Here is a 25,668-nt window from a genome sequence, read left to right as displayed (position 1 = left end):
TGTAGCAGGCATTGGGAAATCGTGGGTTCTCTTGAGGTCATGTGGTTTTCCCATGGCCTCTGAAGTGCCCTCGGTTTCGTGTCTTCCCAAGGGCGGGCTGTGTATTTCAGCCACACCTTAGCCATGCTCATATGTGGTAGAAGAGCTGCCTTGAACCTGATCTGCCTTAAGACAGTCCCAGGGGCAGCTGGAAGGCAGACAGGGGAGCTTGAGACATGGCCAAGGTTTGCTGAGTATCTGAATGCTTCTCTGCAAAAGGAAGGGCATTCATGACATGTGCTCCAGGCAGTTAGGATCTTGCTGCCTGGGCTGCAGCCAGACTTGCTAGGGGCACAAGCTCTGGAACCTTCCATCTTTTCCTCCAAGGGAAAAGGGACTGGATTTACTGTCAGGTCATCACTTCCTGCACAGTTTCTGAATTCATTGAAGGCACATATTCGTGGTTACCAAACATTTTACAGTTTGGCCTCCTCGAGCTTTTATTGTGTATGCTAAGCAGGGTCCCACGGGTTACAGCCTGTGGAAAAGCAAAGGAGGCAGGAAATGGAGATGGGCCTTTATATAAATCACTTCCCCTGTGAAAATCTGTGCCATCCAATAAAAATATAATGTGAACCCATGAGTAATTAGAGATTGTTGTATAACCACATTAAAAAAGATGTGAGGGATGCCTTGAAAATCTTAAATTGTTTTTCTTTCTGTTGAAGGGTTTGTCCCAAAACAAAACAAAATTTTGGTTCTCTAACTGGCATCTCATTTGGGGTCCTGTAAGGTTAAAAAAAAAATGTATTCTTTGGGTCCATAAATCAATTTGGGGAATAAGTTAGTGTTTTCCTTTCCCTACAAAAAGATCAATCGTGCCTCAAGAGACGATGTAACTTAACATCACTTCCTTACTTTCCAAACTTATCCCCCTAAAATTAGGATGGATGGTTTGTAACTTAAGAGTGCTATTTACCTTGCTGCCCCTGTCATTTCCTACAACAAATAGCTTGGGTTCTTTCTCTTGCTGTCCCTTTTTCCTTCCTCTTGCGCCTGGTTTAGTCTAGGACAATGCTAACCTGACTTATACATCTTTGCTTTTGTAGCATACAGAATTAGTTTAAAAGATCGTAAAGACCGTAGTTTGTAGGTTTGGCTGGGCTCACAGCACCAGGAACATGATCCTTTCAGAGCCACTCATCCCATCCCAAGAGGGAGAGAAATGAAACAAAGCAAAGTTTGAAAGAAAAGGGATTTGGCAGAAGTCTCTTTGTTTCACCTAAATTGCAGTTATGTATTTTCCCCAAATCATTATTTAAAATTCCAACCCCATTTTGGCCTGTTCTTTGATATTTAGGCAGAGACAGTGACTCCCAGGCCCTTTGATCAAAATAACCATCCAAAGTTATAGGCGTTTTTCCGGAAGTCAGAACCTTTTATAGAGTTTCTGGTTACAACCCCCAATCTGTGTCTGAGCCACAGGTTAGGATTTGATACCTGGCTGTGCTTCCATCAAAGTGTCAAGTCAGTGAATCAAGCTAAGCTCTGTGCTGTCCTCAGAACAAGTCCTTCAAAATTCTAGGCAGGTCAGTCTGTTCTAATTGCCTGTGCCGTTGAAATTCCAAATTACGATTCAAGAGCATGTGGTCAATTGAAGGACAAAGGGTAGGAGGGTGAGGAGGGCTGTTGGTCTGACCCCCAGATTACAGATAATCACCCCTCGGATGGGGGATGAGCTCACTTGTTGTTTGTGCCACCCGACTGTGTGGGCATGTGCATGCTTCTCCTGGAACCCAGCACAGAGTTCTGGAAAATGCTTGTGACACCGTAATCTGACCCTACTCTTCCGACACTCTGCAACGTCTCCTATTTGTTTTAACCTGTAGGAAGAAGGAGGATTTACAGATGATAATGACATTTCTAATCTGCTTTGGGTAAGCCTGACTCTAACACAGGTCTCCTCACCACGTGTAGCTCTCATCCTAGACGGTTTCCCTGGGTACCGCTCTCTGCTTGGTTTTCTTAGCCCGAGGGGAGATGTCACCTCAGTCCGGCATGGAAAGCTATCCTGTTTCCCACCCTTTCTTTAAATTTTATTTTTAATTGGAGGATAATTGCTTTGCAATATTGGGTTGGTTTCTGCCATACAACGACAGGAATCAGCTGTAAGTATACATATGTCCCCTCCCTCTTGAGCCTCCCTCCCACCCCACCTCCCCATCCCACCCCTCCAGGTCATCACAGAGCACTGGGTTGAGCTCCCTGTGTTATACAGCAGCCTCCCATTAGCTATCTCACGCCCATCAGAGTGGCCATCATCAAAACATCGTGAAATTTTGTTTCAATCATGGAGAAAACATGAAAGGCTTTAAAAAAGATAGTTTATATTCAGTGTTAAAATGGTCCATGAACATCAGGGATCCCCTGTCTGAATATCTTCTGTAAATTGCAGTCATCTTGCCAATAACTCAGGTACTGCACAGAACTGATTTGGTTATATTTACTGTGCTTCTGTGGGAATTTCTATTAGCAGGCTAAAATAAAACAAGTAGGAAGGACTCTCCTGGGAAGAGAATTGAAATTGCAATGAGTAAATTAACTTTCTGTGAGAGAAAGCCTTGTTTTTGTCCTTCCCCTCCTCCACCCAGCTCTGGTAAATCATCTTTTTTCATCTCTAATCCTCTTGCTTTGCTCTATAGGAACCTGTATACGCTTCTACTTATTCTCCTGCTCTACCTGCTGCCCATAAATACCTGTCTTTTGTATCTATTAATCAGGTGAGGAAAAGCCTACATGTATTAAGCCTCATTGCAATTTCTGAGTGGCAGGGAGAAACTTACTTCATTTGGGAAAGTAACTCCTTTGCTGCATTTCTGTGTGTGCGTGTGTGTGTGTTTGTGTGTGTGTGTGTGTGTGTGTGTGTAAATGTAGTTACTTCATATATTTTGGGTCAGTCACCCGGAGGGCATAGCAACCCACTCCAGTCTCACCTGGAGAATCCCATGGACAGAGGAGCCTGGCAGGCTACAGTCTGTGGTCACAAAAAGTCAGACGCAGTTGAGCACACACACACATCGCAACCTTGGCTCAGACCTCTAGGGAGACTTATGGTATTAATTCATCCCATAGTCATGAAACTGGTTGAAGAGGAAAGTTTCCCCTCTAATCTATGTTGTGGGTTGGGGTTTTTTTAACTTTTCATTTTATATTAGCGTATAGCTGATTAACAATGTTGGATAGCTTCAGGTGCATAACAGAGCGACTCACCCATACATGTATATGTATCCATTCTCCCCCAAACCCCCTCCCATTCAGACTACCACATAATCCCCTAAGTTAATATTCTAAAATGAGTCCAGAGCCCAAGAAGGAGCCCAGGGTGTTCCTGGCTCCAGTTCAGGAGACAGATTATCTTGCTTACCTTGATCAAGTAGGAGGAGGTGGTGGAAGCACTCGGGGGTGTGGAAGAGACAAGGTGGAAGCCGTGGTCCTGATGCAAGCTGGCTGCTGTGGCGCTGTTGGCATGGAAACCACAGTCCTGCTTCCCCAGCTTCCACCTTGCTGCATCCTGTCTGAGCTCTACCAGAAGGGAGACCTAGCCTGGGCTGAGGAATTCTGTTAGTGCCTAATATGCAATGATGTTTAAAGCTAGAAATACCGACAATTGGGTTTTTTTTTCCCCTTGGAATGTCCCTGGGGTCAAAATTGTTAGAAAAAGTGGGGGCATCCCCTTTGCTGTGACGAGCCCCAGGGGCTCGTCGTCCTTCGTCTGTGGGACCTGGCTGGTCACTCCGGTCTTAGGGCCTCTGTCTCCTCAGCTCGGGGACCATGGCCGGTCAGGTGGCCTCTAAGGTCATGACCGTTCTGTCCCTTTAGGACTAGTGGTGACAGACTGGTCTTTGAGGGAGAGGTGCAGGATTTCAGCCAGAGGGAGGGTCTGCAGGGACCTCCTGCTTCATCTGGCATTTTCATAAAGGGAAACGCCCCATTTCTTCTCCCGAAGGAGGCCTTTCTTGCTCTTGCCTTAACTCCTTTCCTCTGAAGTTAGGAGTAAAGGTCTATAGCAACCTAGCCCTGCATAACCAGCTGGTGTCCACTTCAAAAATGAGGATAAACTCTGGAGCAATACTGCTGTTCTGTCACTAAGGGGGGAAATAAGTCGATGTTAAACTTTTTTTTTTTCGTATTTATTTGTTTATTTGGCTGTCTCAGGTCTTAGTTGCGTCATGCAGGATCTTTCATTGAGGTCCAGGGACTTTCGTTGTGGCACACAGACTTCGTTGCTCTGCACACAGATTCTCTTGTTGTGACTTGCGGGCTTGTGGGATCTTAGTTCCCTGACTAGAGATCAAACCCACAACCCTGCATTGCCAGGCAAGTTCTTAACCACTAGGCCACCAGGGAAGTCATGTTAATGTTAAACTTTAAAAGAAAAGATACATTATTAAAGTCTTTCATTTTACATTCTTTTTTTTTTTTAACATTCCTTTCCATAATGGTGCATCACAAGGCATTGAGAATAGTTCCCTGTGTTACAGTAGATCTGTGTTGCTTATCTGTCCTGTATATACTAGTTTGTATCTGCTAATCCCACACTCCCAGTCCTTCCCTCCACCACCCTTATTGAAATCTTTAAATATAAACTGTTTCCATGCTGGCTCAGCGGTAAAGAATCTGCCTGCAGAGCAGGAGCCTCGGGTTTGGGGTGGGGAAGATCCCCTGGAGGAGGGCATGGCAACCCACTCCAGTATTCTTGCCTGCGGTCGCAAAGAGTCAGGACTAAGCGACTTTCACTTTCATTTTTGTCTAGAGAATCCCCTTGACAGAAGAGCCTGGCGATCTACAGTCCATAGAGTCACAAAGAGTTGGACACGACTGAAGTGACTTGGAATGCACACTCACGCATACTTATATAATACACATGTTATATGTATATGTAGTATACTTTTTTATAGACTTGATTTTTTTAGAGTAGTTTGAGGTTCACAGCAAAATTAAGCAGCAAGTGTAGAGATTTCCCTCACACCTCCTGCCTCCCCCTACCCCACCCACAGCCTCCCCCACGGTCAGCATCCCCCACTAGATGGCATATGTGTTTCAGTTGACAAGCTGTTATCCCTCAGTGTCCATGGTTTATAGTTGGGTTCACTCTTGGTACTGTATGTGCTAAGATTTTGACAAGTGTGTAATGACACGTATCAGAGTCAGTCCACTACCCTAAAACCCCTCTGTGGCTGCCTGCTCATCCCTCCCTCTTCTTCTCCTTCCCTCCCAGGAAATTTATCTCTTTAACTATAGTTTTTGTCTTTTCCAGAATCTCCAACAGATGGAATCATACAAGGTGTAGCCTTTTCAGATTGGCTTCGTGCATTCAGTAATATGCATTTAAGGTTCCCCTATGTATTTTCATGCCTTGATGGTTCATTTCTTTTTACCGCTGAATAATAGTCCTTATCTGCCTGGACCAGTTTATTTATCCATTTGCTTACTGAAGGTCATCTTGGTTGCTTCCAAGCTTTTGGCAGTTATGAGTAAAGCTATTATAAACATCCATTGCAGGTTTTTGTGTGGACATAATTTTTCAACTTGTTTGGATATCAAAGAGCTGAATTATATGGTAAGAGTAAGCTTGGTTTTGTAAGGAACTGCCAAACTACCTTTGAAAGTGGCTGGACCATTTTGCATTCCTACCAGCAACGAATAAGTGTTGCTGTTGCCCCACATCTTTGCCAGCATTTGGTGGCATCAGTGCTTTGAATTTTGTCCATTCTGATAGGTGTGGAGAAGTGCCTTGACGTATTTTCTTCCTCCGCTTGCCTCAGGGCTATAGCAAAGTAAGATTTCCTTTTGTGCCCTTCCTTTCATCTTGTTGTTCTCTAGTTGCTAAGTCATGTCCAACTCTTCAACTGCATGGACTGTAATCCACCAGGCTCTTCTGTCCATGGGATTCTCCCAGAAAGAATACTGGAATGGGTTGCCATTTCCTTCTCCAGGGGATCTTCCCAACCCAGGGACCAAACCTGTGTCTCCTGCTTGGCAGGCAGATTCTTTGCCACTGAGCCCCGTGGGAAGCCCTCCTTTCATCTTGGTTGCTGGTAAATGATGACAAGACCAAATTATGGTCACTTTGAAATCCAAACCTAGTTGAAATCTTTCTCCATGTTTTGTCCAGGTCACTTGAGGCTCTGGGCCCTGGTGACGGATAGAAATCACTTAAGGAGGTGGCAAAGCTAAATTTCCTTAACAGTGCACAGGGTTTGAAAGGTGACAGCATTTTTGAAAACTGAGAATGCTGATTTGTTGCTGTACTTTATTTCTTTCACTGAACACATGCCTTTATGGTTTCTTCCTGTGATGTAGTTTCACTCAAGGTGAGTAAGATAAAATTTTAAAAGCCAGATCACAATATTTTCTATCTACAAAGCTCTCCGCTTGTAGAAGAATCTTACCCTTAGAGCTACGCTAATCCTAGTCACACATTAGTTCTCTCTCGGTGTATCACCTCCTGTGTCAGAAACACTTAATGAAATGTGATTTCTGAGGTGTACGGAGACAAACCCATAAGTAACAACATGGTGACCTGAAAACGTTCTTCTCTATTGACCCTTTGCAGAGTTTCCTAAAGTCTCTGTTCGTCCCTAAGACCCAACTTTCTTCCCCGCTGTTTCACTGCATTCCCTCCCTCCCTCTCTCTTCCCTTAGCCCTCCTCTTTCTGTACCATGTTCATGAGATCTATGTTTAAAAGAGTAAAGGCTAGAAGGGGTAAGGCTTCTATTCCTGTTCTGCCCCAACTCCCTCACTCTTCCAGCAAATCCTAAATCTTATCAGTTAGACCTAGAAAAACCTGAAAAATGACACAGTGCTTACTCGACTATGAATTATGCCCTTCTCTAAATGAGGGAAGAAAAAACTTTGAAGGGAAAAGCAAGATAAGAGAATCATGATGTCAAAAGCTAAAAAAAAAAAAAAAAGTACATTGGGAAAGAGGTCCATGTTACCTGTTTACACATTTTGAGTTCTAAAATTTAATAGCAACTTGTGATACATTGGGGTCGCAAAGAGTCGGACACGACTGAGCGACTGATCTGATCTGATCTGTGATACATTTTATTCATTTCTACAGTGAGTAAATAAACCATATGCGTATACCTTATTATATATATATCCCCACTCCAGTACTCTTGCCTGGCAAATCCCATGGGCGGAGGAGCCTGGTAGGCTGCAGTCCATGGGGTCGCAAAGAGTCGGACACGACTGAGCGACTTCACTTCACTCTTCACTTTCGTGCACTGGAGAAGGAAATGGCAACCCACTCCAGTGTTCTTGCCTGGAGAATCCCAGGGACAGGGGAGCCTGGTGGGCTGCTGTCTATGGGGTCGCGCAGAGTTGAACATGACTGAAGCGACTCAGCAGCAGCAGCATTATATATATATGATATACATACACACATATATGATATATATACAAGATATATATATTATATATAAGGTATATATATCATATATACATACGTATATGTGTGTGTGTGTATACTTATTGTTACATTATAGAGCCATTTAAGGTCAGATAAGGGGAATTAGGGGGCTTTTGAGTAACCCAACTAAGTGGCAAAATTAAGGTGAAACTTCTAGAGAAGCAAAAACTTATGTTTAGTAACATCATCTAGAGGCACATTAAAAGCGTGCTCCCTAACATAGATTTGGCAAACTTCTGGACACTTTAAATCCTGGAATATCTGTGTATCCCAGGGCCCACATCCATCACCTTCTTCCAGGAGCTGCAGGAGAATCCAAAACGGAATTGCTGATTTGGGGACACTGTTTTTCTGAGTCATTAACCACCCCTCCCACCACACCCAGGACTTGGGAGATTCTACTGAGTTCACCATATAAATGGTAAAGTCTGGGTGTTTGGAAAAGAAAACTTTCTTGGCATTTTATATATTTTTAAAACTATTTTAAGGCAAGTATCATAGTTTTGATTAAAATTCACTCCTGAAACTTAATTTTTCAAAAAAACTTATCTTCTTTTTCAAAATTTGATGAGGTTTTCCTAGTAAGTTCATCTAGTTTATGAGGGCATGCGACTCAGAGAATTACTTGGAACCAGGGTCATCTTACCAATCATGAGTAGGAAAGTTAAGGAAAGGGGTTTTTAATATGTTTGATAATTTTTTATTTTGATAAAAATTTAACTTACAGAAATGTTGTCATAATAGCCAGGATACTCTCATATACCCTTGAACAGACCCACCGATTGCTGGCATTTGTTCCCTCCCCCACCCCCCTAATCCCCCATCCCCGCTGCCATCGTTCACCTTCACTTTTTTCTCCTGGTTTGAATGATTGATTGATTGATTGGGCTGTTGTAACAGAACACCATAAACTAGGTAACTTATAAACAAAAGAAATGTAATCCTCTCAGTTCTAGAGGGTAAGAATTCCAAGATCAGGGTGCTGGCAGAGTCAGAGTCTGGTGGGGTCCACCTCCCAGTTCTTAGAGCCCTGTCTGCTCACCGTGTCCTTGTGCAGCTGAAGGGGTGAGGGAGCTCTCTGGGGCCCCTTTTATCAGGGCACTAATCGCATTCTTGAGGGCTCTAGCCTCATGGCCTAATCACCTCCCAAACCCCACCTCCTAAAGTATCACATTAGGGATTCAGATCAGATCAGTTGCTCAGTCGTGTCCGACTCTTTGCGACCCCATGAATCGCAGCATGCCAGGCCTCCCTGTCCATCACCAACTCCCGGAGTTCACTCAGACTCACGTCCATCGAGTCAGCGATGCCATCCAGCCATCTCATCCTCTGTCGTCCCCTTCTCCTGCTGCCCCCAATCCCTCCCAGCATCAGAGCCTTTTCCAATGAGTCAACTCTTCGCATGAGGTGGCCCAAGTACTGGAGTTTCAGCTTTAGCATCATTCCTTCCAAAGAACACCAGGGCTGATCTCCTTCAGAATGGACTGGTTGGATCTCCTTGCAGTCCAAGGGACTCTCAAGAGTCTTCTCCAACACCACAGTTCAAAAGCATCAATTCTTTGGCGCTCAGCCTTCTTCACAGTCCAACTCTCACATCCATACATGACCACAGGAAAAACCACAGCCTTGACTAGACGGACGTTTGTTGGCAAAGTAATGTCTCTGCTTTTCAATATGTTATCTAGGTTGGTCATAACTTTCCTTCCAAGGAGTTAGCATCTTTTAATTTCATGGCTGCAGTCACCATCTGCAGTGATTTTGGAACCCAGAAAAATAAAGTCTGACACTGTTTTCACTGTTTCCCCATCTATTTCCCATGAAGTGATGGGACCAGATGCCATGATCTTCGTTTTCTGAAAGTTGAGCTTTAAGCCAACTTTTTCACTCTCCACTTTCACTTTCATCAAGAGGCTTTTGAGTTCCTCTTCACTTTCTGCCATAAGGGTGGTGTCATCTGCATATCTGAGGTTATTGATATTTCTCCCAGCAATCTTGATTCCAGCTTGTGTTTCTTCCAGTCCAGCGTTTCTCATGATGTACTCTGCATAGAAGTTAAATAAGCAGGGTGACAATATACAGCCTTGACGTACTCCTTTTCCTATTTGGAACCATTCTGTTGTTCCATGTCCAGTTCTAACTGTTGCTTCCTGACCGGTATACAGATTTCTCAAGAGGCAGATCCGGTGGTCTGGTATTCCCGTCTCTTTCAGAATTTTCCACAGTTTATTGTGATCCATACAGTCAAAGGCTTTGGCATAGTCAATAAAGCAGAAATAGATGTTTTTCTGGAACTCTCTCGCTTTTTCCATGATCCAGCAGATGTTGGCAATTTGATCTCTGGTTCCTCTTCCTTTTCTAAAACCAGCTTGAACATTAGGAAGTTCATGGTTCACATATTGCTGAAGCCTGGCTTGGAGAATTTTGAGCATTACTTTACTAGCGTGTGAGATGAGTGCAATTGTGCGGTAGTTTGAGCATTCTTTGGCATTGCCTTTCTTTGGGATTGGAATGCAAACTGAGCTTTTCCAGTCCTGTGGCCACTGCTGAGTTTTCCAGATTAGGTTTCACTATGTGAACTGGTGGGGAGCAGGGGACACAGAGCCTTAGACTGTAGCACACTCCCATAACCTCAAGAGGAGGAAATTTTATATTGATACATTGTTTATCTAATCCATAGACTATATCCCACCTGTGTTCATTTTCTCCCAAATAATACCCGTTTTAGCCCCTACTCCATCCCATCAAAGATCCAAGCAGGATCATATGTTGCATTTAGTCACCATGTCTCTTTAGGAGATGGTTTTTAGCCTAGTTTAATTGCCAGTGATCTCAAAATCAGTCCTGACTGTGACTGCTCTGTAGGAGAGTTCTGTGAAAGGAAGATGTATAGGTACAGTGATGGAAAAATCCATGTCCATGGCTTAAGCTGAATCTTACCAGTGCAGACTTGGTTTTTATGTGGCTGGAAAGGAAGGAGAGCCTCCCCGCGCCCCCACCCCCACCCCCGCCCCATTACCCTGCAACTCTCCGTCCTCCCAGAGCCTTAAAGAGAGTAAGGGTGCTGACCTCTGTCATCTTCCTGAGTGAATCTGGAGGTGTTTCCTATTGGTCAGTTAAGGGATGCTAATTTGCCATCGTGGGATGGACAGCAGTGGAGAATAAAAGCATCACCAAGTCCCCAGGGATGAATTTCCCCCTCAGGGCTCCTTGATCCTCCCACTGTGTCTGTGGAAAACCTGAGGATCATTATGATCTATGTTGACTTCTTATCTAAGAAAGAACTCCGTACATGGGAAGAGGAGCTTGGGGAGACCACATAGTAGTAAGGAGAGCTCACCTGTGGTTTGAAAGCAGATGCTCCACCAGAAAGGGCCTCCTCGGACCTCAGAAGATACTGTGGTTAAAGCGCAAGCACAAACCGGCGTCATCACTATCCTTAGGACCCCTTTCCTAGGAAGGACCTGGAGGCAGAAGTGCTTTCTGCTCTTTGGCAATGCTTTTCTTTCCTTAACATTGGCTCCCATGGCAGCTTCCCTCCTGACCTCCCCGACCCCTCCCACCCACTGTCCCCCACTCCCTGCCTGGTGCCCTGCCCCCAACCCCAAAGAGATTTTGTCATGAAAGGAGGGATGGGCAAAGGAGGAGGGAACAGAAACTCTCGGGCCAACACTGGAGGACCTTCCCCAGTTGTCAGCCTGCGAACAGCCGCTCATCTCCTCAGGCCACGCCTCCACCTCCTTCCTGCCCATCCCCGTCCTCCTCAGTCTCCCTCGAGAATCCTCCAGCTTCTGCCTTTTAGACCAAATAAGACTAAATAATGTCACCAAGGGCTTAGACACTAAAGAAGCAACTGTCTCCAAAACCCCAATGAGAAACATTTGTAAGCCTTTTCTATGTAGAAATGTTATTATACATGTAGGTTATGTCTATAGCACAGCTCAGCCTCAATGTCAGATATTCTGTGACTTAAAAGCCATCTTTGTGGGCTTGCTTTGGTTGCCTAACTGCCCATATAAAATAGTTGCTGTAGGAAAAAGCACGTGAGTTCCAGAAAACCTCCTAATAACTCACCTTCCTCCTAATCAGCTTTCTCTACTTTATGGTTGACTTGCCTGGAAAATCCCATGGACGGAGGAGCCTGGTAGGCTACAGTCCTTGGTGTCGCTAAGAGGCGGGGACAACTGAGAGACTTCATTTTCACTTTTCACTTTCATGCATTGGAGAAGGAAATGGCAACCCACTCCAGTATTCTTGCTTGGAGAATCCCAGGGACAGAGGAGCCTGGTGGGCTGCCGTCTATGGGGTCGCACAGAGTCGGACACGACTGAAGTGACTTAGCAGCAGCAGCATGTAGATAAAAATCTTTGGTAGGTAAGATTTTCTCAACAAACTGTGTTCTTTGAGCATGATGAACAAAGATTCCTAGTCAACTGAGTTTAGATAAGTGAAACAGAGCAACTTGAAAACTGTAAGATTCATGGCAGGAAGACGGTCTCTCTCTTCCTGTTTCTTTTTACAAAGCATCATTTTGATATTCTGGTGTTCCAAGCAAAGAAGTGAAAAACCAAGTTCTAACCTGAAGTTCCAGGGTTGGTGGTGGTGATCTGTAACCCAAGCTGGAATAAGGAAGCCAGACCTATTTCAGGTAGAACAGCTGTGGACATTAGGGGCAGTGCAGGACTCCTCTTTGCTTTCCAGCTCATGAAATGCTCATGCTAACGTTCATGCCTCTGTGACTTCCTCTCCTGTTTTCTCCCTGGTACACGCTGCAAACAGCGGGTCACAGAAAGTCGAGAGAGCCAGATGACTATTGAAGAGAGAAAGCATCTCATCACCGTGAGAGAGGACGCCTGGAAGACCAGGGGCAAAGGAGCAGCCAACGACTCTACCCAGTTTACTGTGGCCGGCAGGATGGTGAAGCGAGGTCAGAGTGTGTGTGTGTGTGTGTGAGTGTGAGTGTGGACCTGTGTGTGAGCTCCATCACCCACGGAGGGGAGGGTGGCGTAGATAGCTCACTTTAAAAAACCAAGCCTTGGTCTTTTCTGGTTTTCACTCTTAACTGAAGCTGTGTACATATTTTGTGAGCCACTCCAACTGAAAATCTTCCTATGACGGCATCGTCTTCAACGTGACGCATGATTCAGTTAGTCACATTTCAGAACAGTCATTTGGAAATGCCCAGGCATCAAAGCAGTTTTGCAGATCTGCTATCAAACTTTTAGTCCTTTCCTGTAATTGCTTGGAAATTATTTCCATTTTCTTGCCATCTGGCAATCAGTTCACTCAAATAAGCCTTTCTCAGTGCAGAAGTTCGTCGTCTTCCTTTTAGGGTAATTCCCAGGTCTCTTTCCATCAACCCAGAGTTCCCTGGCTACAAAGCCCTGTTTCCAGAGATGTTTTATTGGATGTCTAAAAGATGTATCCATTTCCAGGAAAGTGAGGTTTCCCTTAAGACAGGTCATTTCTCTGCAGCTGAGCTCTTGAAACTGATTTTCAGTGGGAATCCAAAGATTTGTAAAACTGACGAACCAGTCAGAAAGCTCTGGAGCTCCACAGCCTGTTGGAAATGGTTAAAATCTGGCGTCCCTTTGTCACGTGCATGCACATACCTTCATTTTCTAAGCTATTGTTTGAGTAAATTTCTCAATTTAGTGATGAAGGTTTTCTCGATCAGTAGAATTAACTTATATTGTCATCTGCTTCGTAGGTTTGCAGTTTGCTTTTCTCAATACCTTTCAGGATCCTCAGTTGTAGGTGGAGCCTACATCATTGTAGGCTCAGGATAAGTATTTGCAGAAGGAAGGAAGGGAGGGAGAGGAAACTCTTGAACTGAGATTAACCCAAATATTGGTGGAAGAATCCTTTCTAACAAATTTATTCTTAACTAATATTTGAATTTAGGGAAGCCCTGATGGCTCAGTGGTAAAGAATCCGCCTGCCAATGCAGGAGACACAGGTTCAGTCCCTGGGTTGGGAAGATCCCCTGGAGAAGGAAATGGCAACCCACTCCGGTATTCTTGCCTGGGAAATCCCATGGACAGAGGAGCCTGAGGGGCTACAGTCCATGGAGTCACAAAAGAGTCAGACATGACTTAGCGATTAAACAATAACAGTCTTGGAATTATCAAAGGATAACAAGGTAATTTACTCTCAGAATGAGGTGGCATTTGAGGATTTTTTTCATCAAGTCACAGAACTATCTCCTTTGCATGACCCCCATCCCTATGTTAACAAAAGCAGATTCTTCAGGCCCACAATGAGAACTTGAGCTGTAGCTCAGAGCTTCCAGCTTCTAGCCTGGACTTTTATCATGATGACCTTTTACTTGGGTTTCATTTTTTGTCTTTCATCTTAAAAATCATAATGTATTTGAAGCCTGGTCCTTACTCCCGGATACCACTGTCCCTGTCCATGGGGACATCAGAGGAAGTAGCCTTGATCCTAGGCAGTTATGGAAAACAGAATCAGGGACATTCCTCCTCCCTTAGAGGATGAGTTTCCTTTCACATGTTCTTGAATAAATCAGGGACCTTTATTTAACAGGTGCTTTATGACTCTGCTCGAGAAATAATTTTGTTGTACTTTCAATCTAATGAAAAATCAGCGGCCTGCTTTTCTGGTGTTTGTTATCACCTGCACAGCCGTGTGTTTCACTGAGTCATTGGCTCTTTTGGATTTGCAGAGGTGGAACATCCAATTCACTACACTTGTCAAAGAATGAAATTGTCCCCACACTGCAGCCACCAAGACTTCCTGTCTCATCAGATGACAGTGTAGCAATGAGTGGCCAAGAGGCCTCTGTAGCCTGATTTTCATTCTCTCCCCCCAGGAGCTGTTTTCTCCCCTCACCTCATTAGGGCTGTCCCCCGTTTTGTATTCGTAGAGTCCACAGATCAGTGAGTACTCCATAGGTTTCTGTGGTATTCTAGATTTCTCCTGGAAGGAAGATATTCAGGGTATGCCTTTGAAGAAGAGAGAGCTGAGGGACTTCCCTGGTAGTTCAGTGGTTAGGACTCTGTGCTTCCAATGCGGAGGAGAGGGGCACGGGCTTGACTGCTGGTCAGGGAACTAAGATCCTACATGCTGTGCAGTACAGCCAAGAAATTAAATAAATACTATTTTTAAAAGATGTAAAATGTTCTTGAAGAGAACAGGTGACTGGTTATTGTCCATAGAATTCATTGAAAGGAGCTATGGGGAGTGATTTAACAGTGTGAAACTTAAATCTATATGCCTGCCCCCATCACAGACAAGCCCTGTCTCTAGCTGGAAAGAGCGGGTGCACCTTTAAGAGCTCATGGGTACAGGTGCCTGAATGGGCAGCAGGGGGCACCCTAACTGGACAAAGGGCTGGTGGCAAGCCTGTTTATTGGCTTCACAGTGAATAACCTCTGTGCTAATGTTATGTCCCCATGTCTTTTACACATCATTTTAGCAGGTAATGAGCTACTGTCTCAGCCTTTGATACCAAATTTTACTTATTTTTAATATCTTTCAAGAAAATTGACTTTCACTCAGATATAAACTCTTTGCAGATCTTGTAATTAAAGATTTTTTTTTTTTAATGTTATTGACATCAGTAAGGAACTATATGTACATGTTGAGAAGTACTTCTGGAAAGTGTTAGTCGCTCAGTTGTGTCTAACTCTTTGCAGCCCCATGAACTGCAGCCCACTAGGCTCCTCTGTCCATGGGATTCCCCAGGCAAGAATATTGGAGTGGGTAGCCATTCCCTTCTCCAGGGGATCTTCCCAACCCAGTGGTTCTCCTGCATTACAGGCAGACTCTTTAACCGTCTGAGCTACCAGAGAAGCTTCTGAAATGTCACCTAAAATTTCAGTTGTAAACTGCATTTCAGTATTTTTCCTTCCAAGTTTTATGGTGTAACAAACATCTTCCTCTCCAACTCACACAAGGGAGGAGCAGATCCATTCATTTGGTTTTTTGTCCTGTACACATTCTCGGGATGTGGTTCTCAGATGTGGTCTCTCGGATGCAATAACGTAGCAATGTCACCTAACGGTTTCACTTTTAATACAATGGATACAGAGAATGTTAACATCTCATTTTGTTCTTTGTATGTGTACCAATTACCCGTCCTGCCCCCCTTGCAAATCCCTTCTAAGTTTAGGAAAAAATACTCATCTATGTCTTTATTCAGTTTTCTGGTCTACTAAGATGCTGTCTTCATGCTGGAATGTTTGTCTTCCATTTCTATGTGTCTCTTATCATTTCTCTGCTTAGAGAGTCCCCATCCAGCTCCTCGAAAGATGCAGGTGAAAGCATGTCCCTAGCTCCCAGCCACACCCAAGACCAGTATGACTTTCCAACATCCATACCTGTGTAAACTGTTACTCTTGTGTCTTTCTTACAAAGCCTAGCACTCTCTGGGTAATTGCCCAGTAGATCACACTCTGATGATGCCCCCAAAGGTCAGACTGTCCCCACGTCCCCTCAGCCAGGAAGATGACTCCAGGGCTGGGGAACTCGCTGGCCAGCGTGACAAACCGGGTCTCTGTTTCCTCTGGAAAGATGTTACAGAAACAACCGGCCGTCCACCTTCTTGAGTTCTGCAGCCACAAATCCAACCAACCACAATCCCAAAAAAATTTTTTTTAATTCTATAAAATTCCAGAAAAGCAAAACTTAAATTTTCTACAACAACTCTTTACAAAGCATTTACATCTTCTTCGGTATTAGGAGTCATGTAGAGATGATTTAGAGGATATGGGAGGATGTGTGTAGATTATATGCCAATATGCCATTTAATATTAAGTACTTGAGCATCCACGTGGATGTTGGTACCCACAGGAGGTCCTGGGACCAGTCCCTTGTAGATACCAAGGGAACAACTGTATGCGTTCTCTTCAGCTACCTCCAGTGCCTGAAAGGCCTTCAGAAGTCAATATTCTCTTTCTTCAAGGACATTCCGATCGCCACCTGCACTCTCTTATCCCATCTGCATGTTAGGGATGTGTCTTCATTGTTCAGTGTGGAATGGCAGACTGGCAGCTACTGCAGGCCTTAGAAACAATAAAACCTTGTCTGTGTGGGCAGTTTTCCTGTAAGTGTGCGTGTCCCATGTCTGTCTGTAAATTCTGTAAACTGTTAGGTCTCTGTTGGGGCTCCTGGTGCTCCCTTGGGGTCCTGGGAATTTCCAGAAGTGATCCTGAGATGCTCAGTTGCTCCTTTGTTTTTCCTGCAGGTCTGGCGTCCCCCACTGCCATCACCCCGGTAGCATCCCCTGTTTCCAGCAAAGCAAGGGGCACTACACCAGTTTCCAGACCCCTGGAAGGTGAGTCGTGAGGCCCTGCCGTGGAAGGGGTCTGCGGTCAGAAGAGCCCTCAGTGCTTCTCTCACTGTGTTTCCTCCTTGCCCAGATATCGAAGCCAGACCAGACATGCAGTTAGAGTCGGACCTCAAGCTGGACAGGCTGGAAACCTTCCTAAGAAGGCTGAATAACAAAGGTAATGCCAGGAGCCACAGAGAAGCTGTGGTTCACGTGTGTGTGGCTGGTGTGGCTCAAGTTTCAGTGGGTAGCTCAGAAAATCTAAAAATACCTACCCCACTTGCAGAATCTCTGAATCCCAACATGGTTTGCTTTTTCTCCTCAGCTAAATTGTCTTCTATTATGACTCAACCATTGCGTACTTTGAGCATTATCTCATGTTATAATTTAAAAGTTAATTTATTGGTCAACACTGATTAGATTACTAAGCTCTGATTCACTAGATAATGTACTCAGTAGGTGGCTCCCAATAGCACATTTGTGCCTGGATCTAAACTCTTGGGATGTCATCCAGTCAGGATTGTACACTCAGTACTTTTGCTTTTAACCGTGAAAGTAGATTATGACATGAAATCAACATGGTCTGATTGTATATGTCATTTTCCAATAAGGTAGCAGCTGCTATTATATCTGATTGTCACAAATAGTTTCCAGAAGAAAATTCTAGTGAATAAATAAAGATTTCAATACAAAAGACTATGAAGTATATAAAATTAAAGAATAACATGCAGAAGTAGCCTCATCTCTTAAGAAAAATGTCCAGTACTTAAAACTTGTCTGTTACTAAGCACCTACTATTGACAATGACCCCTATAGGTTGAAAATAATACAAACAACCACTTTAAAAATATAAAAGTGTCATATAATAACCAAGCTGGCAAGGCAAAGAATACAAACAATTCAGTTTATTACCTGTGTGTAACAGGTATCTAACCCAGAGGCCAGCAGACTAATCCAGCTCCCCACCTGTATTTGTAAATAAAGTTTTATTGGAACATAGTCATGCCCATCTGTTAGCTTATTGGTAATAGTTAATTTTGTGCTATAGCCACAGCTTCATGCAAGTTGCAACGCAAGTCAAATAGCCTCCCATGCAAAGCCTATAATATCTACTACATGGCCCTTTGCAGAAAAAGATTTTACCAAACCTTGATCTAGAACAAAGCTGAGGCTAGTTCTGTCTCCAAGAGCATAAAGAACAGGTTCAGAAATTGTCAGTGGCTTCAGCCTCCATCTCCTACCACTCCCAGCGCAGGTTTTGTTCAGTCCTTTCCTGAGAAGACAGCCAATGCCCGAGAAGCGTCTGCGGAATCTGGGAGCGCTGTCGCGTTTGCTCCACTCCTGGCCTTAGCGGGAAGAAAATAATGTTTAACCAAGTGAAGCAGAGTTGAAGTCATGTTTTTTACACACATCTCGGGTCATTGATTTGCTTGTTTGTTGATAGTTGGTGGGATGCAAGAAACAGTCCTCACTGTCACTGGGAAATCGGTGAAAGAGGTGATGAAGCCGGACGATGATGAAACCTTTGCCAAGTTTTACCGCAGCGTGGACTCCTCTCTACCGAGAAGCCCCGTAGAGCTGGACGAGGATTTCGATGTCATTTTTGATCCTTATGCCCCCAGGTAAGTTATTTCAATTCCCATCACCGGCCTCTGAATAGCACTTTATTCTCTCACCGTTATCACCTTCTGCAATAGAATAGCCAGACTGACACTGACCAGGGTCCTTGGCCTTTCGCAATCAATAGAAATTAATCTGAGGCCAGACAGAAAATGCAGGCAAGGCTTTATTGGGGCCCCTGCTGCAGTAGGAGGAAGGAAGAACAAGTGACAGGTGCCCTTGCTGGCTCCCCGAGGTGGGGTGAGCATGTTCCTTGTATGGGGTAAGGGAAGGGGTATGTCCAGGGTTCAAACCAGGAGGGTGGGTGGCTTAGGTGGTTTACCCACCCCTTTGGTGGTGTTGAGTGCAGGAGGCATGTGCAGTGCCCAGGTTTTGCTCCCAGCTCTTCAGATGTGGCAGTTGGGTTTTTTCGGTCTTTTTGTATCTTTTTGTTCATAATTTGCCCCAGTTACACACACATGAAGTTATTTTTAGTCCCTTATAGTGTCTTCGTATTTTGTTGCTGGAGGAGATACTTGTCCAGCTGTCATCACTGCAGCAAAAGTTCTCAAGTCCCAGGTCCCAGCTTGTCTCAAAATCACTATTCTCTAGAACTAGACACTGGAGTAGATGGAGCTTGCATGCCCAGGACAGACGTCCTCTGCCAGAAAGCCTTGCATCCACACCACGTGCCTGGTCCACGTGATGGGTTTTTCACGTCACTCGACTATTGCTTTCAGACTTCATGAACACTGGTTAACCAACATTTTTATGCCTTCTTTCATTTGATGTGTCGAATTCTTACTCAACTTTGAAAACTATTTGGATCACCCAGGCTCCGATGAATACAGCTAACTAGAAAATCAATGAAATTTGCCACCAGTGATAAGATCAATAGATCCGAGGGTTTTATCAGTGCTGTCTCAGGTCCCTCTTCACACAGAAATTTGGCTACACCACTAAAGAAAAGTGTTCATGGTGTTAGAATTCCTTGGATCTCAAGTGCTGCGAAGAAAGGCAAATCCAACCAACTTCAGCAGAAGAGAAATGTGGAGGGATTTACAGGTTCACTCCTTGAGAAGTTGCAGGTGTGACCTCAGGTTCGGGGGGCTCAGAATAAGGTCTCTCTCATGCCAGCTTCCCTCTGTCCTTCCCTCTCAGGCTGTCACCACATTAGATGGTCACCCCTTACTCCAGATTTATAGCCCAGCTGTGTGGCCACTCCCGTTCAGGCAGCCACCCTGCCCAGCAGTCCTAGGAGGAGCTCTGGCTTGATTTTCCCAGATCTGCATGCAGCCCTGCAGCCATCATTGCAGCCAAGGGGATGGAAGATGCTGATAGGCTAGTGGTGGTCTCTGGATACCACCCCCCCTCCGCCAGCTCCAGAGCTGGGATAGAGGGTGGGGCGTGGAGGGAGGCAGTCCCCACAAAGGCAAATCCAGGACCACCTACCAGAAGCAGGGAGAGCGTGCTGGGTGGGCTTACCCCACAGCCATCCACCACATTTATCTGCTTCCCACCAATTTGTGAGAGAGCCTGTCTCTTCCAGAATTCTGCAAGGTCATCATAAATGTTTCCTTAAGCTGTTCCTGATACCCATTCTGCATTTTTCAATGTGTTCAGTTTTTTTGTTTTCAATTGGCTGTCTTAAGAAAATGAACAATTTGCCACTCCCCACCTTTAATATTCTGGGTATTATTTTCATACATGGTTATCGGACCATTTCTCAATCTCCTCCTCATCCAAATGTCATTGTTTAAATTGTTACATACAATTTGAACATTGATATGTCGTGTTGAACACATACACACATGATAATGTTACGTATGAAAGAGGACCTCCGGGGACAGAGATCCATGCACTTGGATGTTAAAAGCAGCTAGTCTGCTGGGAACTCTGGGACAGAGTGTACCCCCATCTTCATGGTCTGGTGTTTGGCCCCAGAGAGTTGTGTGTGTGTGAGAGAGAGAGAGACAGGGTCATAGTTTGGGGGCCTCTTTTTATTTCTATATACTCTTCAAAATAGTGCTTATTTTCCAAAGAGGGGCAGTGGGTTGGGAGGAGAATAGTGATGGGAGAATTGGGGGAGGAAACTGCAAAACTGGCATGGAGAGGAAGCTGAGTCTGCAGGAAGGAGGGTTAAATTGAGAAGCAGTGACTGACTAGTCTCCGAGGGCTTGCTAGAGAGCCCAGAGAAGGAAAGGCGGTTCTTTTCCAACAGGAAGTGATCAGGATGCTGTGTAGGGGGCAGGGTCGGGGGCGGTGATGATATCAGGGAAGGACTTCCACCCATCAGCGCTGACCAGGAGTGGGGCGGGCTGCACCAGAGGCGCTAACCGTTCCTCCAGGTGAAGTCCCAGGGGCATGGTGACAGCAAGGCTCCTAGGACTGGCTGGGATCTTGACCCAAATGGGCTTCAACCTTCCAAGATCCTCTGACTCCATCGGTGGAGTGGTGGGAGGAGGAGGCGCTGTTAGATTTATAATGCAATGGAGAAATAAAACTGTGGAGCTGGGTGCTCCAGGCCAGAGACCTGCAAGCCCCTGAGTGTGGGTGAGACTGCAGCCTGGCCACAGCAGCTCTGCTCTGCCCCGTAGGTTGACATCCTCGGTGGCTGAGCACAAGCGTGCCGTGCGGCCCAAGCGCCGGGTCCAGGCTTCCAAAAACCCCCTGAAGATGCTGGCCGCGAGGGAAGATCTCCTGCAGGAGTACACTGAGCAGAGACTGAACGTGGCCTTCGTGGAGTCAAAGCGGATGAAAGTCGAAAAGTGTGAGTGTGGGGCCCACCCCCAGCTGTGTGCTCGGGAACTGGGGGAGCAGGTGACTCCATCTCTCATTTTCCTGCCCTGCAAAGGCCAGCCACAGTGCCGAGACACTCATGAGAGACAAATGAGCGCGTTTGCACACATGCATGCACACCTGCAGAAAGCCTGCTTAGAAGGTGAAGGCTTCTCACAGAAACTCTTAAGTGTGGCCCATCTGTTCACTTAAAGTGAAAGTGTTAAGTCACTCAGTCACGACTCTTTGCGACCCCATCGGCTGGAGCCCACAAGGCTCCTCTGTCCATGGGGATTCTCCAGGCAAGAATACTGGAGTGGGGAGCCATTCCCTTCTCCAGGGGATCTTCTCGACCCAGGGATCAAACCCAGGTCTCCTGCATTGCAGGCAGATTCTTTACTGTCTGAGCCACCAGAGAAGCCCTCTATTCATTTAAGTCTTTTTGAGTTTTCTTTCCAGAGGCTGGAGGAAAGGGAGGTTGGGCTTTGTAATTTAGTCCATTTCCAAACTTGGCAGTTCTCCACCCCATTTGATTCTAGAGGAAATTTGATCTCTCATGGGCAAGTGTCCCACATCCCTGCTTTGCCTAGGTTTTATGCTGTTAATTAAAGTACAAACCAGTGCTTTTCACTTTGCTTTGGAGAGGACCTCGGGCTCCTTGAAGTTGGGATGTGGGCTGAGAGGAGTGGTGGGAGGGGGCAGAAGGGGTAGGCAATGATGAAAGTGAGGAGCGGTCCCCAGGCTCTGTTTCCACTCCAGGCTCAGCCGTCAGCTCTCCTTTGCCCAGCCACATGGGGGTCCAGCTCTGAAACAGCGGTTGTCCTGGTGGGGCTAGTGGCATGCATAATCTTGCGAGTCTGAATATTCTTGCTATCATTTTTGTTTTCCTATAGCACTCATAAACCTACTTACCAAAGTTGTTTTTTGTTTTTAGAAATAGAATATTTAGATGAGGTGGTTGAGTCTTTTCATCATAATTGTTTTCTGAATAAGTATATTTCAAATTCTGAGCCATATGAATTGTGAAGTGGTGTTATATGTCTTCAGTGTTAGAACTTCATCCCAGCGAAGTAATTTTCCAAGTTTCTCTCTAGCACACATGGGAGAAGGCAATGGCACCCCACTCCAGCACTCTTGCCTGGAAAATCCCATGGACAGAGGAGCCTGGTAGGCTGCAGTCCATGAGGTTGCTAAGAGTCGGACATGACTGAGTGATTTCATTTTCACTTTTCACTTTCATGCACTGGAGAAGGAAATGGCAACCCACTCCAGTGTTCTTGCCTGGAGAATCCCAGGGACGGGGGAGCCTGGTGGGCTGCCGTCTATGGGGTCGCACAGAGTCGGACATGACTGAAGCGACTTAGCAGCAGCAGCAGCATGCACATATTTTTTAAAACAAAGAACTGGAGAAATAAAGATTTATTGGCAAAGATTCTGTGTACTTTAATTCTGCCTCCACTTTTCAGAGGCATATGTACATTTGTTGGTTCACACAGAGAACCTAGCGTCTTATTACAATCTTAAATCTGAGAGGAAAGGATCCCAAGAGATCATCTAGTTGTTCACTCTGCCTCCAGGAACAGATGAGAACTAAACCAAGCCTTACAGAGTGCCTGCTTTTCTGCATATAAAGGCTTTGGATGGAAGATATCCAACAGTCCCCCTCAGGAAGCATTTCAACATCTGAACCCTGTTAGGAATTGTAATGGCTTTAGTGGAATTGCAGCAAATGAGTTCAGCTCCTAATTTTATACTGAGGTTGTTGGTCCACACTCATTTCTTATCTCTCTGCATGGATGGGTTGACACCTGTCAACAAGCATTTATATTTTCAATCCTGTGTTTAATTCCTAACACAGAGCTTCACAGAGCTCATCAGACGAGAGTATGTTTTCCCCATCAGGACTAGCTTGAAAAGAAAAAAGCAGTGATTGTTATGCATGATCACAGAGTATGAACCTTGTCTTCTCTCCCGTATGTCTTACTGCCCTGTGCTCTCTTTCATCCTTCAATCCTCCCAGTGTCCGCCAACTCCAGCTTCTCAGAAGTCACCCTGGCGGGGTTAGCCAGCAAAGAAAACTTCAGCAACGTCAGCCTGCGGAGCGTCAACCTGACGGAACAGAATTCCAACAACAGTGCAGTGCCCTACAAGAAGCTGATGCTGCTGCAGGTTAAAGGTACTGAGAGCCGAGAAGATGACACGTGACCCCGGGTTTTGTCTGGAGGCCTGAGTTCCCCCCACTTGCCTGACGGGGAGGGAACACATGCTCTGGAGAGCCCACCGGGCACTACCACATCTAACCCCAGCTTTGCAAAATCCCACGAGGTAGGAAGCATTTGGCTCCTGAGCTTGGTGACGGGCCCCAGGTCCCCACAGCTGCTGAGCAGCAGAGCTGACTGTGACCCTGGTCCATCTGATCCCAGAATCCTAGCTCTTGCTGCTGCGCCCCTTCCCGTGACCCTGGCCACACACTGCCTGTGGTCACCAGATGCCCCCGCGGCCATCAGAGTGTTCGCCCCACTCTGTCATCCTCACTGAGGTCAGCAGGAGTCAGGGAGCCAGAGGGAGAGATGGGCTCTTGGAGAAGGGAGCGAGGGAGTGCAGAGAGGTGGCCAACACCCTCCCTCCCCTCCTCTTTAACAAGGAGCCTTCCCCTGCAACCAGAGGGCTCTGGGCTGCCCTGCAGTGATTAGCTGCCCCCCAGCAGCACTGCTGTAGATTCGGCTCAAGACAAGGAGGGCGTATCCTCTGCTTCGCTGGTGGTTTCCAGTTTGTGTCTGCACGGCCACTGTCCTTTGTAGCGCATTTAAAAGACCAGTGGCAAGTGCAGACCCCCGCCTCCGTTCCCATGTTGTAGGGTCAGGGCGGCACTACTGGTGTGACTATGGGAAGATGGAAACCATTTAGGAGAAGGTGTTGGGAGCTGCACAAGGCAAGGCTTCCCTCTAAGCTGGTTCCTCTATAGACTCAGCGTTTCCGAGAACCAAGAGGTTCTCTGAAGGGCGTTCTGATCGCCCGGCCCACAGCGGCTGTGAAGTGTAGGAGGTGGGCTGAGTGGAGACCGACCAGGAGAGGAGCGGGAGAGGGAAACAGGGAGTTTGCAAGCATCCCTGGGGAGGGAGCCTTAGTGGATCCACGTGCTGTAAGAGGACACCGCTAGTGGTCCTGGCGGTGACTCCTGGGACATGCCACCAGGGAAAGTCATCCACGAGGCTGTGACCTACGCCCCCCGGGTCACGGGAGCTCAGCTGAGCAGAGACTGGTCAGGAGGCAGAGTCAGGAGCAGGGTTGCTCTGGATGTGAGGTGCATCCCGGCGGGTCCTGCTGGGACTGGGGCCAGGGCTCCTCTCGGGGAGACCGTGACCTCTGCCCCGTGTTCAGGAAGAAGACACGTGCAGACGCGGCTGGTGGAGCCTCGCGCCCCCTCCCTCAACAGCGGGGACTGCTTCCTCCTGCTCTCGCCCCATCACTGCTTCCTGTGGGTCGGAGAGTTCGCCAACGTGATCGAGAAGGCGAAGGTCAGTGTGTAAGCAATGAGAGTAGCTTGGTTCTGCGTCTCCTTTAGACACAGACAGGACATTCTTCCAGTGGCCAGACCCCTAGAAAGCTTCTCAAAGCCTCAGTGTCTCATTCAAGTGAGAGGGGATAGTCTTATTTCTTTTCCGGAATGTCTCTGCAACAAGCCTCTCATTAAGTGCTTCAGGGAGATGTTTTCAAAGGAGTCTGACCTATGCCCCCAGGTTTTAAGTCCTGGTTCATCGTTTGTAGAGGAAGAAACTTTCTCTACATCACTTCTAAGTTGTTTATCCCGGGTGCTAATGAAGTTCCTTCTCTGATATACTGAGTGAGATTTTAATGGGAAAAGACCAGGAAATGGGAATTTTTTTCTTATTGACTTACTGATTTTTAATTGACTTATAGTTGATTTACAATGTTAATTTCTGATTTACAGGGTTAATTTCTGCTGTAGAGCAAAGTGGTTCTGTTATACATATATTCTTTTTCATATTGTTTTTCTTCCCAGGAGGTTGAGTACAGTCCCTGTGCTCTACAATAGAACCTCAGTCTTTATCCACCCTGTATATGCTAGTGGCGTCTCTAATCCTAAACTCCTACTCCATCCCTCTCCCACCTCTCCTCCCCCTTGGCAACCACAAGGCTGCTCTCTATGTCTGTGAGTCTTTCTGTTTCATCGATAGCTTCATTTGTGTCATATTTTAGACTCCACATATGACATCATATGGTATTTGTCCTTCTCTGACTTCACTTAGTATGATCATCCATGTTGCTGCAAACTTTGCTTTTTTTTATGGCTGATTAGTAGAATGGGTGTTTTTAAAAGCATCATGGATGATCTGTTGAATTTAAGACCTGTTGCTCTAAAGAATGCATTCCCTCTAGTCCTTTAGTTACATTTCCTTGACTTTGTAGACAACCCCCAACCAGTGGTGCCCCTGGCCCCTGTGGTCACGAGGTTTTCCTTTCAGACATGCACCATTTCTCTTCTCTGATTTCAGCCTTAGCCCATCCACCACCTGGCCTTGG

At 45.9% G+C, this 25,668-nt stretch overlaps 1 protein-coding gene across 22 annotated transcripts in view; it reads left to right on the top strand.

The window, feature by feature from the left end:
* Positions 1-25,668, top strand: part of SVIL (supervillin) — a 256,176-nt gene that overhangs the window by 206,020 nt on the left and 24,488 nt on the right. For 15 of the 22 annotated variants that reach the window (NM_174190.2, XM_059892375.1, XM_059892378.1 and 12 more), the window contains 7 exon segments: positions 12,234-12,381; positions 16,663-16,752; positions 16,838-16,924; positions 18,191-18,368; positions 20,943-21,115; positions 23,144-23,299; positions 24,505-24,641. In NM_174190.2, coding sequence (NP_776615.1) covers positions 12,234-12,381; positions 16,663-16,752; positions 16,838-16,924; positions 18,191-18,368; positions 20,943-21,115; positions 23,144-23,299; positions 24,505-24,641 — 969 coding nt within the window. 22 annotated transcript variants of the gene reach the window in all.

The sequence above is a fragment of the Bos taurus genome, chromosome 13 (genome assembly GCF_002263795.3).
Source record: "Bos taurus isolate L1 Dominette 01449 registration number 42190680 breed Hereford chromosome 13, ARS-UCD2.0, whole genome shotgun sequence".
Lineage (NCBI taxonomy): Eukaryota > Metazoa > Chordata > Mammalia > Artiodactyla > Bovidae > Bos > Bos taurus.
Note: the sequence above shows the minus strand (reverse complement) of the source record. Positions and strands in the feature narration are given on the sequence as shown.